The 16835-nt window shown below is 37.6% G+C and overlaps 1 protein-coding gene across 1 annotated transcript in view; it reads left to right on the top strand.

The window, feature by feature from the left end:
- Positions 1-16835, top strand: part of FCHSD2 (FCH and double SH3 domains 2) — a 187898-nt gene that overhangs the window by 116322 nt on the left and 54741 nt on the right. Inside the window, exon 9 of the mRNA XM_079789208.1 lies at positions 12120-12242. Coding sequence (XP_079645334.1) covers positions 12120-12242 — 123 coding nt within the window. The remainder of the gene's footprint in view (positions 1-12119; positions 12243-16835) is intronic.

The following is a 16835-nucleotide window of genomic DNA, read 5'->3' as shown; positions in this document are numbered from 1 at the left end:
ACCTAAAATGCCAAAAGGCTAAAGGAATCATGTCCACTTAAATCACCTAAAATGCCAAAGGGCTAGAGGAAACTATGTCCAAAGAACTAAAGGAAAGTATGAAAACAGTGTCTGAAATGTATGAAAACAGAGAGAATGTCAACAAAGAGATAGGAATTATAAAAAAGGAACCAAATGGAAATTCTGGAGTTGAAAAGTACAGTATTGGAAATAAAAACACACTAGACGAGTTCAGCAGGGAACTGGCAAAAGAAAGAATCCGTGGATTCAAAGATTAGACTGTTCAGTTCGGCCAGAGTGGCTCAGTTGGTTGAGTGTGCACCGAAAGGTTGCCAGTTCAAGTCCTAGATAGGGCACATACCTGGGCTACGGGTTCCATTCCCAGTACGGAAGGCGGTAAGGATTTTAAACAATTAAAGAATAAAGCCCTAGCTGGTTTGGCTCAGTGAATAGAATGTTGGCCTGCAGACTGGAGGGTCCCAGTTTCGATTCCCAGTCAGGGCACCTGCCCAGGTTGCAGCCTCGATCCCCAGTGTTGGGTGTGTAGGAGGCAACCGATCCATGATTCTCTCTCATCATGGATGTTTCTATCTCTGTCTCCCTCTCCGTTTCTCTCTGAAACAAGTAAAAATATTGTTTTTAATTATAAGAATAAAATAAATAAAGATTAGACAAGTGAGATTATCCAGTCCTAGAGAAGAATAGATAATTTGGTCTTGATTTAAAAGACAATGCACAAAGCAGCAATTATAAAATGTTGATGGACTTAAAATGTATAAAGTTATATTTGTATGACAGTAATGTCACTGAGGAGGGAGAGAATAAAGAATAAAGTTATGGTGGAGCATAGCTTTTGTATATCGTTGAAATTACTGTCGCATTAATCCAAACCAGTTTGCTTTAAATTAAGATGTTAATTGTAATCCCCAGGCAATCACCACGAATAACTCCAAAAAATATATTAAAAGAAACAGCAAGGGAATTAAAATTGTACACTAGAAAATATCTATTTTATAAGCCTCGTGAGGAGATACAATTATTATTTCTGTATTTTATAGATGAGAAAGCTGAAGCTAGGAGAGGTTAGACTGCTTAAATACATAATAGAATCCAGACTCAAATCCAAGTCTGTTACCAAAATCCCTTACCCAAAGGAAAATAAATGAAATTCTTGGGTAGAACATAGAAATGGTTTAGCTTTATTATTTTAATAGCCATCTTTTTACAAGTACCATGCTCTTTTGACTCTATCAGATCAGGAATTTAAAGATCAAGATGGTTCAGAGTTTTCCCAGAGTGAAATTGCTAGTAAATGGTAGAACTATATTTGCATGCAAGCGTAGATGGTTCAAGGCTTTCTACTGGACCATGTGCTTTAGGGTTTTTTAACACACTCACAAGCAGATGATACATGCTAGTAAATAACTCAGGACAGTGTAGACCAAGCATATCAAACTTGCGGCCCGCGGGCCACATGCCTCCTTTACTTGGCCTGTGTGTTAGCCTTTGAGTTTGACATGTTTGGTGTAGACTGTATAGAACAGCGGTATTGTGTTCTCTTTTCCTGGCTTTGTAATTCACAAACAGAACTTTTTTTATTTTCTCTTTCTTAGAACCTGAAGTAACTCAGTCCTTTTAAAATAAAACAGTCAAGTACAAAATTAGGTATCATGTTTTAATTTTACTTTATATCAATTGATAAATTAAGCCATGTGTTCAGATATTTACAATGATGCAAATGTAGTTCAGTACTTGCTTTGATCTCTTTGAATTTGTAAAAATCTACTTTCTCTTTGCATCCTGGGGTCTTCTCAGGAAGATAAACGTGTGGGCAGACAATCATTGTTTTCTCCATCAACAAGGGAGGACTATAGAATTTCATGATTTAATTTTAAGATGGTTCATATTTCTCATAACTTTAATACTTATATCCTTGACTTTTACCAAAGACTATTTCAGAATGCCCATTGCTCTAAAAAAAAGAACAGTTTGCATTTCTAGGCTACATTAAGGAAACTCCAGAGGTTTTGGCATAACTCTGTGACTGCAGAATCCATGCTTTTTCAGGATCTGAATAAGGCGGCCACTGTTTAAAGTTCTCCTTTAAAGGGAAATTGCATCAAATGCTTAGGAAGATGACACATTTTCTTCCTCCTAACTCCTAGTTCCTCATAATTTCCTCTTAGAAGTTCCAAGGAATTTATACTTTCCTGTTAAACGTTTAGCTAGTGGAACATCCTAGAATTCTAAGTTTCTGAATTGGTCTCTAGGATATCCCAATTTTTTTTACTATTTTGAGCATTTACTGTTGAGTTTGGGTTCTTACTCAACTTATTTTATTTCTTTTTTTTATATGTTTTTATTGATTTTTAGAGAGAGAGGAAGGGAGAGGGATAGAGAGATAGAAACATCCAATGAGAGAGAAACATCATGGATTGTCTGCCTCCTTTACGCGCCCTACTAGGGATGGAGCTGGGGCATGTGCCCTGACCGAAATCAAACCAGTGACCTCTTGGTTCCTGCGTCGATGCTCAACCACTGAGCCACACCGACAGGGCCTAACTCAACTTATTTTAGAGATTAAGTTGATCAAATGAGTAAAGAGGACAGAGAGCATATATAAGGGAGTGTGTGGTTTATAGGTAACGGAACGTGGCTGCTTAAAGGCATTCACATGCAACTTTTACCAAAACACTGTTAGATCTTTAAAGCACATTGCTGCTCTAAGGCCTCATGGTTTCTCAATTTAGATATTACAGACTCTTTTCCCTAGTACTTTAATCAAATAATTTTTAAAAGTTTGACTATGTTTTTTTTGGTGTGGGAGGGGGGGCCTTACTCATCCATTTTATTTATTTATTTTCTTTTAATTTAAATTCTTTATTGTTTAATGTATTACATAATTCTCTTTTTTCCCCCATTGACCACTGCCCGGTCGGCCCCACCCCCAGTCCATGCTGGCCTCCCCCTCGCCCCCCATCTGTGTCCATTGGTTATGCTCATATGCATGCATACAAGTCCTTTGGTTGATCTATTACCCCCGCACCCCCCACCTTCCCTTATAGGTTGGACAGTCTGTTCGATGCTTCTATGATTCTGGTTCTATTTTTGTTCATCAGTTTATGTTGTTCATTATATTCCACAAATGAGTGAGATCATGTGATATTTATCTTCCTCCGACTGGCTTATTTCGCTTAGCATAATGCTCTCCTGTTCCAGCCATGCTGTTGCAAATGGTAAGAATTCCTTCTTTTTTACAGCAGCATAGTATTCCATTGTGTAGATATACCACAGTGTTTTAATCCACTCAATCTGCTGATGGCATTAGGCTGTTTCCAAATCATAGCTATTGTAAATTGTGCTGCTATGAACATACAGGTGCATATATCCTTTCTGATTGGTGTTTCTAGTTTCTTGGTATATATTCCTAGGAGTGGTATTACTGGGTCAAATGGAAGTTCCATTTTTAATTTTTTGAGGAGACTCCATACTGTTCTCCACAGTGGCTACACCAGTCTGCATTCCCACCAGCAGTGTAAGAGGTTCCTTTTTCTCTGCATACTCTCCAGCACTTGTTGTTTGTTGATTTGTTGATGATAGCCATTCTGACAGGTGTGAGATGCTACCTCATTGTTGTTTTGATTTGCATCTCTCAGGTGATTAGTGACTTTGAGCATGTTTTCATATGTCTCTTGGCCTTCTGTATGTCCTCTTTCGAAAAGTATCTATTTAGGTCCTTTGCCCATTTTTTGACTGGATTGTTTATCTTCCTTTTGTTAAGTTGTATGAGTACCCTGTAAATTGTGGAGATTAAACCCTTATTGGAGATAATGTTGGCAAATATGTTCTCCCACGCAGTGGGCTTTCTTGTTGTTTTATTGATGGTTTCTTTTGCTGTGCAGAAGCTTTTTATTTTGATGCAGTCCCATTTGTTTATTTTCTCCTTAGTTTCCATTGCCCTAGGAGCTGTATCGGTGAAGATATTGCTACGACATATGTCTGATATTTTGCTGCCTGTGGCTTCTTCTAAAATTTTTATGGTTTCCTGTCTTACATTTAAGTCCTTTATCCATTTTGAGTTTATTTTTGTGTATGGTGTAAGTTGGTGGAAAAGTTTTACTATGTTTTAAATGTACATTTGGATGAGTTACCTATCAGATTTTTCATAGCGAAGACCACCAAGGAGCGCATATAGTAGCCATATTAACTCATATTTGTATAAACCTTGAAAGAATGCTTCTCCTGACATTTTTGAGCAGATATGCTAATTCTAGTGTATCATTGATTATGAAATTTATGGCTCTTGACACAGATCTCTATAGGAATTGAAGTTTGTGCACATCTCATTTGAATTTGAATAAACATGTACACATATTCATGTACCTTGCTCATATAAATGCTGGGTGGGGCTTAGATGACTCTTCACCACGCATGTCCTTGTCCACCTTATAGTTGTGACACTTGTATCATTTATTGTAAGCTTTAAGTACTTCTTACTTTGCTTTATAAGAAATACATGTAGCTTTTGAATTGTGTTTGTGATTTAGTTTTGAAATAAAAATTGTCTACTTTAAGCTCTTAGCTTTTTTTAATTGAAGAGAACCAGCAATAATAGTAAGGCAAGCTATTGGATTATTATTCATTGCAGTTAATTATCTATAAGAAATAATTTAGATAGTCGGGCTCATATAAGCTACAGTTATCATCCAAAACCTTTAGTAAGGAGTCTCTTAATTGCAAATAACAAAGTCGACTCAAAGTAGCTTGAGCAAAATGGGAATGTGTTGGCTCAGGTAAACAAATCACAAAAAGGACAAGGTAGTGCTTGTTCAGAAACCACCCAATCCAAAGATGCTCCCTGTCCCTCTCCACTGACCCCATTCCCAGCTTCACTCTGCCAAATTGCTTATCACTGCGTTTTCTTATAAGTTTAAGTCTTTCCTACTTCACTGCTCATCACTGTGTTTTCTTATAAGTTGATTTAAGTCTTTCCTACTTCCCTACTTGTTGTGAAGAATAGTCATTTGGTGGGAAGAATAGGCCATTTTGGACTCATCTTTCATCTACCATCCCAGGGATGTTAATTTAGGTCAAGTGCCCACCTCTGACGAGTAACAGTATTCTGTCTTGCATACCAGCATGACCTGCAGGTTCACCCCTGTGCTCAAGAGAGCAGGATCTTTTGGTAGAAAGAGAGAGAAAGTGTGCAGAGACATATATGTTTTATGTCTTGAGATTCCATATAAAAAGATGCCACTACTAAAAATATTCAAAACTACTGCATTGTACAAAGTTTGCGAGAATAGCTTCTTCTTTAGCTTCTATAAAACTTTACCAATGTTAATAACATCAATAGGCTTACTTTTCAGTCATGGGACTTAAGTGTGAGCTTGTTCACTTTTTTTAAAAAACAAAGTGAATTCTGATTGCTATATTATTTGTTAAACAGAGCAAATATTTATTAAGCACTACCAGTATGTCACAACCTACACTCAACACAGACAACACAACAGTAAACAGACAGACATGATCCCTCCCTCATGGAATTTAGTGAACCAAAGGAGAGAAAATTGGCATCACCGGTGCAAGATTAATGCTGTGATTAGGAGTTATACAGCAAAAAGACAAAAGGGGTGCCCAGAATGGCTAATGACTGAGTGAAGATCTTCAGGAGAAAAGTTAGCTAAACCAAAAAGGAGAAGCTATGGAGCAGTCAAGAAAGAGAAGGTAGAGAATAGTCAAAAAGAGGAAAAAACTATGTGAAAACTCAGAGGCAAAGGTAATATTGGAGGAACTACAGGATGTGCATTGTACAGAAAGTGTGATGGGAAGGAAAATGGGAACAATGAGGGAAGACGCTGAAGAGGTAAGGCAAGTCCAGATCATGAAATCGTGATTTTTTTTTAAACTTTATCTTCAATGTAACGGGTAACCAGTGAACATCGTTGAGCAGTCAAGTAAAATATGCACTTTAGAAACATCTTCCTAGCCACAATATGGAAGTGGTTGGCAACAGGAGCTGGCTGCAGTAATCCAGATGAGACGGTGGCAGGAGGGTAGTCGCTGTGGAGATGGAGGAGGGGTTGGATTTGATCAATATTTAGGAAATAGAATCAAGATTTAGCTGGTTTGGCTCAGTGGATAGAGCGTCAGCCTGTGGACTGAAGGGTCCCAGGATCGATTCCGGTCAAGGGCACGTGCCCGGGTTTCAGGCTCGATCCCCAGTGGGGGATGTGCAGGAGGCAGCTGATCAGTGATTCTCTCTCATCATTGATGTTTCTATCTCTATCTCCCTTCCTCTCTGAAATTAATAAATATATATATATATTTTAAATATGTAGTAATTAACTGGATGTCAGGGGAAAAGGCAGAGGAGAAAGTAAACCTTTAGTTCCAAGTGTTTGGGTAGACGGTGAGTAGGTAGTGGACACACTGAGCTAGAACACACACAAGAAGAGCAGTTGGAGAAGAGAATGGTTCAGCCTCAGAGGCAGTTTAGTATCTAGGTGAGAAAGTCAGGAGGGAAATAGTGTCTGGTCAAAATCTAAGTCAGTCTGAATAATTACATATTTTTTTACCAAAGTAAAGCTGACCCAATTAAGATAAAATGAATTTTCTCATTCCCTTCCGTGCCTTCCCTCTTGTACAGTTATGGGCCTGCTTTTGTAGCTCCCAATTCTCTCAGTTCAGTGATCATTTATTTTTTGTTGTAGGTTTCCCTGGTAAGGTTAGAGATAAAGGGAAGAGACAGGTGCTGCCTGCTCTCAAGGAGCTAATCTTCTGTTGGTGAAATCAGATGTATATAAATGGTTACAATATGCAATTTAGAAACATTCTCATAGCTGCAGTATGGAAATGGGTCGGCAGGAGGTACAGCAGGAGATTGCTGTAGTAATCCAGATGAGACAGGCACTGAGTACTGTGATAGCGATAAGTACTCTGTGATGATATGATGGAGGGGTTTATAAAAAGCATTTTCAAGCTCTCTTCTGTGATTCCCAGTGTTTCATTCTATTTTGGGGGACTACTTCTTTTTTAATTATTGGCTTTTTAGCCAAAGTCCATGTAAATATTATGCAATCTGCCTTCTAATCACAAACCATGTTGAGATAGTACTACCCAGGATTGCTTTGAACTTCATCACTAGGCACTACAACTGGTTCAGACAATTGCATTTAACTTGAGGCAGGAGGCTGGAGCCAGCCATAGGGTAATCATCCACTTCCTGTGCTTTGATCCAACAGTTTCTTAATTTTCATACCTCCTGCATTAACTTTGTGCACACTAGCAATAATCCATATCGGCCAGAAGACCTCCAGCTAGCTTATTCTTACCCACCAGAAAAACTCACATTTTCAGGTTAATGAATACTGCAACCCTGCAAATGTGGTCATTGAAATTTAGGAAATTCTAGGTGTTGAATAGGATGAAAGAAACATTTTAAAATTAACCTGTCTGTCGAAGAGCTTCAGTCACTTGGCCCACCTAATGAAGTTGCATTAAGCCTTCCTCAGGTTGCCAAAGGCAAGAGAAGCCTTTACTGGTACATGATGACTAATGGTACATTTTTCTCTTAACTAAAAATGTGTCAGGTGTAGCTTGCCTGTGAGGTAACTCATTCAGGGCATATTTGTTGCTATAGTAAGCTCTAGCGTAAATCATTTATTCTGTAAATATTTTTTAGTATCTGCTATCTGCCAGGCACTGTGCCTGGGTAAGACTCAATCCATAACTTGCAATAACTACGCATACATTATACAGAAGGTTGTGGAATCACTATGGAGGAACTGGTTGAGTCAGTTTCATAAAGCATTTGGAACATGGTAAGCCATTAGTAAATGTGAGTTGCCTGTCTTAGCCATCATTATTGCTATTTAAATGGGAGAGCAGAGGAGGAAAGGCATTCCAGTCAAGAGTAACTTAACTGGAAATATGAACGTGAATGTCACTGTCCAAAATGGCTCGGTGTGATTGGGATGTAGAGTACAATTCAGAGATGGTGCTGAGAGATGGTGCTAATGAGGTAGTTTGGGACTAGATTTTAAAGGGCCTTCGATATTAGATACCAAATAAAGAATTTTGACTTTTCCAAATATACAGTGGGAGTTAATTTTAAAAAAATGTTGTGGCCTCACTTTTTTCTTCCTACTCTGATATTCAGGTTTTCTTTTTACTTTCTTGTGGAAAATTTCCAACATACACTATAGTGAAAAGAGTTGTATAATGACCCCATGTACTCATTACCCAGCTTTAACAATTACCAATATGTGGCTAATCCAGTAAAGATTTTAAGCAAGGCAAGAAGGGAGACTAACATTGTGCCATTTCCATTACCTTACTTAGTCTTCACAATATCCTGTGCTGAGGCAAGTGAACGTTCTGGGATTCTAACTCACTTCCAACTTTTTCTGACCTCCAGTTCTTTCCCGTGCTGTGTCATGCTGCCCCTCTAATTCTGCAGTAGAGCAAAATTTCCCACTGAAAACAGTTGATCTGCCTCCTTGCTCAGGAGAGTAGAATTCTCTGCCTCCAGCCACTTTGCTTCTACTGTCACCAGGATCTAGGTCTATACAGACAACTTAATCAGCCAAAATGACTGACTAGTCCAGTAGTTCTCAAATTATGGTCTCTAGACCAGCAGCAAGTTGTTAGAAAATACAAATTATCAGGTGACACCCCCACTACTGAATCAGAAACTCTGGAGGCAGGAGCTCATGATGTCCTATATTGCCATTTGCTATACTGTATTTAATAAAATACTCTAGTGGTTTCCTGCAAACACAAGGTTATGACCACCTACCACGAGCATTTCTAAGGCAAAAGTATCAGAAGATACTTTTATACATTTAGCAAATTCATGAAAAGCATGTCCTAAGGCAAGAATTTTTATTCAGACTTAACACTGGGAGTCTCTCTGGGGATATTACATAACTACATGGAAAAGAATCTTAAGAAGTTTGCACAACTTATATTTAAAGTGCTTGATGGTGCCACCTAGTGGTTTAAGCTCTATAGAATGTACATGCAGCTTTATTGCTCAGGGCTTCCAGGACAGAATTTGTATATTTTTTTAAAAATCAGTTTTATAGTAAAAGTTTAATGGAATAGCCAAACACAAGATGTAGAAAGAATTTCTTTACTCTAAAACTTCCATTGAGGATTCTAGATATGCCACCAAGTCACAAGTAACAAAATTAAAATAGCTAAATTAGACTTCATCAAAATTAAAAAATTTGCATATTAGACACTATTAAGAAAGTGAAGATTAAACCTCAGAGGGAAGGTAGGGGAGGGTGGGGGTAAGGAAAAAAAAAAGAAAGTGAAAAGATAGCTCACAAAATGGGAGAATATATTAGAAAGTCATATCCTATATAATAAAAGCCTAATATGCTAAGTGTCCAGTCGTCCATTCAACCAATCAAAGAATAATATGCTGATGATATGCTAAGGCTGCTCAACTGCTCGCTATGACGTGCACTCACCACCAGGGGCAGACAGTCCACTGATCGACCAGACACTATGACGTGCACTAACCAGCAGGGGGCATACGCTCCAACTGGTAGGTTAGTTTGCTGCTGGGGTCCAGCTGTTCAGGACTGAGCAACAGAGGCGGGACACACCCTGGAACCCTCCCGTGGTCCCTCCCTGACTGGCCAACCTCCCACGTCCCTCCCCGGCCCCGATCATGCACAGTTGGGGTCCTCGGCCTGGCCTGCACCCTCTCACAATCTGGGACCCCTCAGGGGATGTTAGAGAACTGGTTTCGGCAGAACGACCGGTCGCTATGACATGCACTGACCACCAGGGGGCAGACGCTCAATGCAGGAGCTGCCCCCTGGTGGTCAGTGCGCTCCCATAGGGGGAACACCACTGAGCCAAAAGCCGGGCTCATGGCTGGCAAGCACAGCGATGGTGGCAGAGAGAGGGAGCAGGCCTAAGCCGTCAGTCAGACATCCCCCGAGGGCTCCTGGAATGTGAGAGGGTGCAGGCCGGCTGAGGGGACCACGCGCCCCCCCCCCCCCCCGCCCAGTGCATGAATTTCGTGCATTGGGCCTCTAGTATCTAATAAGATTCATGTGTCCAAATATATTAACCCTTTGCACTCGCTTGCTTTTTTCTCGATTCCTTTATTCTAATGCTAACCGTGTCGAGTCACACTCGACATCCAAGTGCAAAAGGTTAATAGTATTCAAATATATAAATAACTCTTACAACTCATCAACAAAAGACCAAACAACCAAGTTTAAAAATGAGTAAAGGACTTGAATAGACCTTTTTCCAAAGTTGATATACCAATGGCCAGTAAACACATGAAAAGATGTTTAACAGTATTAGTTATTAGATAAATGCAGGTTAAAACCACAATGGATGGCATGAATAATTTTAAAAAATAAGTGTTGACGAGGATGTGGAGAAATTGGAACTTTTATACATTGCTGGTGGGGATGTAAAGTGTTACAGCCATGGTGGAAAACAATTTGGCAATTCCTGAAATAGACAGAATTACCATAGAACCCAGCAATTTCACTACTAGGTATATACTGAAGAAAATGTGAAACAGGTGTTCAAACAAAAACTTGTACACAAATGATCATAGCAGTAATATCCATATTAGCCAAAAAGTGGAAATAACCCAAATGTTCACCAACTAATGAATGAATAAATAAAATATGGGGCTCCATCTAATGGAATATTACTCAGCCATAAAAAGAAGTACATCAATGAACCTTTAGAACATTATGTTAAGTGACAGAGGCAGGCATAAAAGGCCACATATTATATGAAATGTTCAGAATAGGCAAATGAGTAGAGAGAAGGAGTAGATTAGTGGTTGCCAGAGGCTAGGGGAAAGGACGAATGGGAGTGACCACTTAATGGGTATGGGATTTTTTTTTCTGAAGGGGGAGGGGTTGCTGCAAATGTCTTGAAATTAAATAGTAGTAATGGTTAGACAATATTGTGAATGTACTAAAAACCACTGAATTTAACTATTTAAAATAGTTTAAATGGTGACTTTTATGGTATGTGGTTTTTACCTCAATTTTTAAGAAAACTTCCATTGATTGGCAAGATTTAATTATTGAATATTTTTCCCATAGTTGTTGCTATATGTATGTATTCTATTTGTTCTTTTTCTTTAACCTAAAATTATTTGGTACATACTTTTTCATCTATACAATTTCCATAGTTTTTATTTTGGTGGCTGTATATATTTTAGTCATTATATATATCATAGCTTAATCATTTATCACATATTTGGTGGTTTTCTCTCCTTTTTTTAGTTTTAAAGAATCCTTTTCTATGCTTAAACAAATATAAACTCTTCATAGACATTACAGTAATGTTTCTTTCCCAAAACAGGAATTGAATCACTTTTTCTTTTTTTACTATTTCAATTGTCTTCTCTCTGGCTGCTCTATAGTAAGAACATGCTAATTTATAATCCTGCCAATAATGGCTGAGGAAAAAAAGAGGAGATGAATGTTTTTGAGTGTCTACTCTGTTTCAGGCACTGTGCCTAGATCCTTTCACATCCATTATTACTTTTTTTTAACATATGTTTTTATTGATTTCAGAGGAAGGGAGGGGGGAGAGAGAGATAGAAACATCAGTGATGAGAGAGAATCATTGATTGGCTGCCTCCTGCACCGCCCCCCCCCACTGGGGATCAAGCCCGCAACCCAGGCATGTGCCCTGATCAGGAATTGAACTGTGACCTCCTGGTTCATAGGTCGATGCTCAACCACTGAGCCATTTAGTTGGACTCGTGTCCATAATTTCATTCAACTCCCACACCTCTTCCCACTAAAGTGGCAACAGAAGTTGACACAGCTAATGGCAGATGAGCAAAAGTCAGAACCCGAGCATTTTGTCTTCAAGTTTAATCCTTTTCCCACGGCTTTACCAATATTGGATTTTACCTTTTTAGTTTCTACTTGTTAGAGAGATTTAACATTTTCCCAAATGATTGTTCACTTACATTTACTCATACATAATAATCTGTATCTTTTGTTCATTTACTATTAATAGATTTTAAACTGAACTTACCTTATAGACAGTAAGCATTATGTGTCAAAGCTTTATCATAATTTTTGTTTTTGTTTATTCCTGTTTTACAGGCTCTTGATGGAAATGTCTATGATCACCTGAAGGATTATTTAATAGCCTTCAGCCGGACTGAGCTAGAAGCATGTCAAGCTGTGCAGAACACATTCCAGTTTTTATTAGAAACCTCTAGCAAGGTAAGTTACCTTTAGTGCAATATGTGATATTATCCATATTAGAATCTAAAATATTTTTACATACAAACTAAATGAAGGTACAAATGACATTTGAAGAATGCTTTAAAGACAAATTTCCTGGAAACAGTATTCCTTCTAATAAAGTTGGAGGGTATTTTGTTCTCCTTGAAGAGGTGACACAAAGGTCAAAAGGGGAAGTGATGATATGGTCTAGCTCAAGACATCAGTCCATTGCCATGTACATAGCTTTTGAGAAGAATGGTTTAAAAAGATTTATCTTCCACTCAAATATTGAATGCACTCAATTGATGCATATGAGGAAACAAGGTCATGTGTCAATACAAAAAATAATAAAGGTGCACTAAGGGGGAAAAGCATCTTACAATCAATAAAGAATGAATACTATAATATCCTGTTTTGTTTTGTTTTCAAAATTTTATATCTAAATGCTGTCATTCTTTTTTATTTTATTTATTTTTAGAGAGAGAAGGAGGGAAGAGGGAGAGAGAGAAAAACATATCTGTGAGAGAGAAGCATCGAACCCTAGCCTCTGTGGCTCAATTGGTTGGAGCCTCATCCCATATACCGAAAGGTAGAAGGTTCCATTCTGGGTCAGGGCATATACCCAGGTTGCGGGTTTGATTCCTGGTTGGGGCAAGGCAGCCAATTGATGTTCTCTTCTGTCTCTGTCTCTCTGTCTCTGTCTCTCTCTCTCTCTGTCTCTCTCTCTCTCTCTCTCTCTCTCTCTCTGTCTCTCTCTCTCTCTCTCTGTCTCTGTCTCTCTCTCTCTCTCTGTCTTCCTCCTCCCCCACCCCTCCCCACCCCCACCGCTGGCCTCCCTCCTTCCCCTCTCTAAAATCAGTTAAAAAAATAAAATTTGCAGAGAGAGAAACATCTATCGGCCACCTTCCACACGCAACCCAGCTGAGGATTGAACCAGCAACCTGGGTATATGCTCTGACCAGAAATTGAACTGGGGAATACAGGACAACACTTCAACCAACTGAGCCACACTGGCCAGGGCACGGTCATTCTTTGATAATCTTTCCATTCAAAAGTATTGAGATCCCTCAACTTTGCTGGCATGTCACCTTGTGTACAGAGAAAATAAATGAAACTACTTTTCTTTAGGATCTGACAGATTAAAATTTCTTGCAGAAGAGAAACTGTCCTTTGGAAGATAAATTGTTCCTGTAACTAGTAAATGTTTTCTAATTGAATGCATGCCTTTGTCAACAGATACTCACTTTATAACTGCTATTTTAAGAGACAGATCAGCCATAGCTGGATTGCTCCATTGGTTAGAGCATTACCTGATCCTCCAGTGTTGTGATTTCGATCTTTGGTCAGGACATATACAAGAATCAACCAATGCATGCAACCAATAGGTGGAACAACAGACCGATATTTCTCTCTCTCTTACTTTCTAAAATCAACAAATTTTAATAAAAATAAATAAAAGAGCCAGTTCAATTCTCTCTTTTAGAAAGGAGAGTGGGAATTAGCTAATACCATAAGAAATTGTTTGGAAAGCAATCGTATCCATCTCACGAGCTAATGTCCAAAGATAGGAAAGAAGAGGGCCACAGATTCTTCTTCTTGAACACCTCCTTTTGTATTTATTCTTGTTTTCCATGTACTATTGCTTTAATTCTGTTTTAAGAAAAAACATTTAAAATGTTAAGTTGATATGGAACTGTAAAGTTACTAGTCTGTTGCTTTGAAATCCTGTCATATTTCTATTTTCCTATATTTTCCCTCCCCAGGACCCAATAAAAGATATAAAAAGACTGATATATAGAAAGAAGAATGGATGGATAGGTAGATAGTTATGTGAAAGCAAATGTAGAAAATGTTAATTGAAAAATCTAGATAGTGGGTACATGGATGTTTTAATACATTTATTTTAATGTGTGTATATTTGAAATTTTGCATAAGAAAATATTAGTAAAAAAATCTATAAAAACATCTTGGCTTTGCTCCTTTTTGTGGAGTGGTTAATTTTGACTAGTGATCAAATTGTTTATATTTATTGGTACACTCAGGTTTTCTGTTTTTTCTTTTGTACATTTTGGTAACTTACACTTTCCTAGATAATTGTCCATTTCGTTTATCAAATTTGATGGCATAAATTTGTGTATAAACTTGTTTGCTTCTACAATTGTCTCCCTTTTTGTGTTTAATATTGTTTGCATTCTCTCTTATTTTGATCAGGCTTAACAGTCTTTTTAATTTTTTTCAAGGTCCAGCTTTTGTTCTGCTTCTCAGTATTGTTTTCTGTGTCCTTAATGTCTGCTTCTATATTCATTATTTCTTTCTACTTTATAGAGTTTATGATCTTATCCTTTTTAAGGCTTATTTTTATATTAGGGTCCTATATTTTCAACCTTGTTTTTAAATAAATCCACATAAGGCTAAAAAATTTATCTTTCTACTATAATAGCATTCTATAATATATAGGGTTCTTTGGTTTTTCTTTTTTTTTTATATTTTATTTTTCAATTACAGTTTACATTCAATTTTGTATTAGTTTGAGGTGTATAACATAGTGGTTAGACAATCATACACTTTACAAAGTATGTCCCCAATATTTTCAGTACCCAGCTGGCATCATACTTAGTTATTACAATATTATTAACTATATTCCTTATACTGGACTTTACATCCCCATGACTTTTGTAACTACTAATTTGTACTTTTTTATTTTTTTACCAGCCCCCCAACCCTATTGTGTGTTCTCCACCCCACCCCCATTTACCCAGGAGTTACTTAGAAGTGAATTTTTCCAGTTTCCATTCAGTGAGCATGTAGTGGGGTAACATTATTTATTTCTAATTTTATTAGAAATTGTATCTTATTTTTATTTTATTACATTTATTCTAAATTTGTCTGAGAGATTGTCCTCTGACCAAATTCATTAAAATCTCTTTTTTCAAGAATAAGTTAGGTTAGATACACTACCTGAGTTTATAAAACAGGTAAATGTATAGTCTTAAAAAACAGCTAATAGTTTACATAGCACTTAACAGTTTTTAGCACACCCTCTGTAATTGGCATTATCGTGCCTATTTTATAAAGAGGAAAACAGACTCAGGAAGTTTATATGGCTTGCCTGAGGTCACACACTCACACACAGTATTTTTCCATGCTCTACTACTATCCTATTTGCTGTCTTTAGCTTATATTATTTTCATAGAAAATGAATTAAAAATGTATAACCTGATTTGGACATAAAGAGATCAACTTCTATTTTCCTCTACATTTATTCATATGAGTATCTTGCTCCCCACGGAAAAGAAATAAATGAGATGCTCTTATATTTAGATTGAAAATGCTAGTAATAAAAATTTAATAAGAATGATGTAGCTAGGAGATATGCCCTTTTGTTCCAAGTACCACAAGAGCTCACACCTATTCCATGTACTTTTCTGTTACAAAGAGCTGTTATGCTGCTCTTGTACTGCTGAAAGCCACCAATTCAGTGATTTGATAATCCAAAAAGAACTTTGAAACCCTTTAGGTTTTTATTCTACATCATTATTCCTTTGTCGTTTGAGGAGGAAATCCACTTTTCGCCACATATCTAAATTGTGACTGTATATGTTCTGAAAGATGTTTTGGGTTATTCATAGTGACACACATACATGTTGTGGCACCCTATATCTTTCATCTCCACAAGGGAAACAGCTAGCCCTAGGAGCTTGTGTTTAATTTTAATTATTTATGAAGCTTGCTTTTCTCCTTAATATTTTATGAAATGCTTTGTATATGTAACTGAAGCAGATGTTGTCATAGATATTTTCTCTAGAATAGTAACCTCTAAAGATGGTTCTGCTGGCCTTTCTTGTTTGTTTACGGGTGCTCGCTTTCTGTCTGCTTAAGGAAACTCCTTCAGGAAACTAATTAATAATGTAGCTCTTTTAACAATTCAGAAAATAACAAGGTTATTCTATATTTCTTTTAAAATTAAATTGTCTAATATTGCCATTCTTAATATCTTGAAGACTCGCCAAAAAAGTAAACCTAATAAAAGGAAGGGGGAAAACTACATGATCATTTCAAAAGACACAGGAATGCCCTAGCCAGTTTGCTCTAAGTGGTTAGAGCATCAGCCCTCTGACTGAGGGGGCAGGGCTCAGGTTCGATTTCGGTCAAGGGCACATATCTCGGTTGCAGGCTGGATCCCCAGCCTTGGTTGGGGCATGTGTGGGAGGCAACTAATCGATGTGTCTCTCTCACATCAATGTTTCTCTCTCTGTGTCTCTACTCTCTCTTCCACTCTCTGTAAAAAATCAACAGAAAAAAATATCCTGAGGTGAAGATTATCAACAACCAAAAAAGACAGGAAATTTTGACAAAATTCAACACTCTTTTATGATTAAAAAAAAAACAACACTCAGCAAATTAGGAGTAAAAGGGAACCTCCTTAACATGATAAAGGGCATTTAGGAAGAACCTCCAGCCAATATCATACTCATTGGTGAAAGATGGAAAGCTTTCCTGCTAATATCAGGAACAAGATAAGGGATGCCCACTTTTACTATTGCTGTTCACCATCGTACTGGGGGTATTAGGGGACTTAGGCAAGAAAAA

This window comes from Cnephaeus nilssonii, assembly GCF_951640355.1.
Source record: "Cnephaeus nilssonii genome assembly, chromosome: 13".
In the NCBI taxonomy this organism is placed as follows: domain Eukaryota; kingdom Metazoa; phylum Chordata; class Mammalia; order Chiroptera; family Vespertilionidae; genus Cnephaeus; species Cnephaeus nilssonii.
The sequence above is the reverse complement of the archived record's forward strand: the minus strand, read 5'-3'. Positions and strand labels throughout refer to the sequence as shown.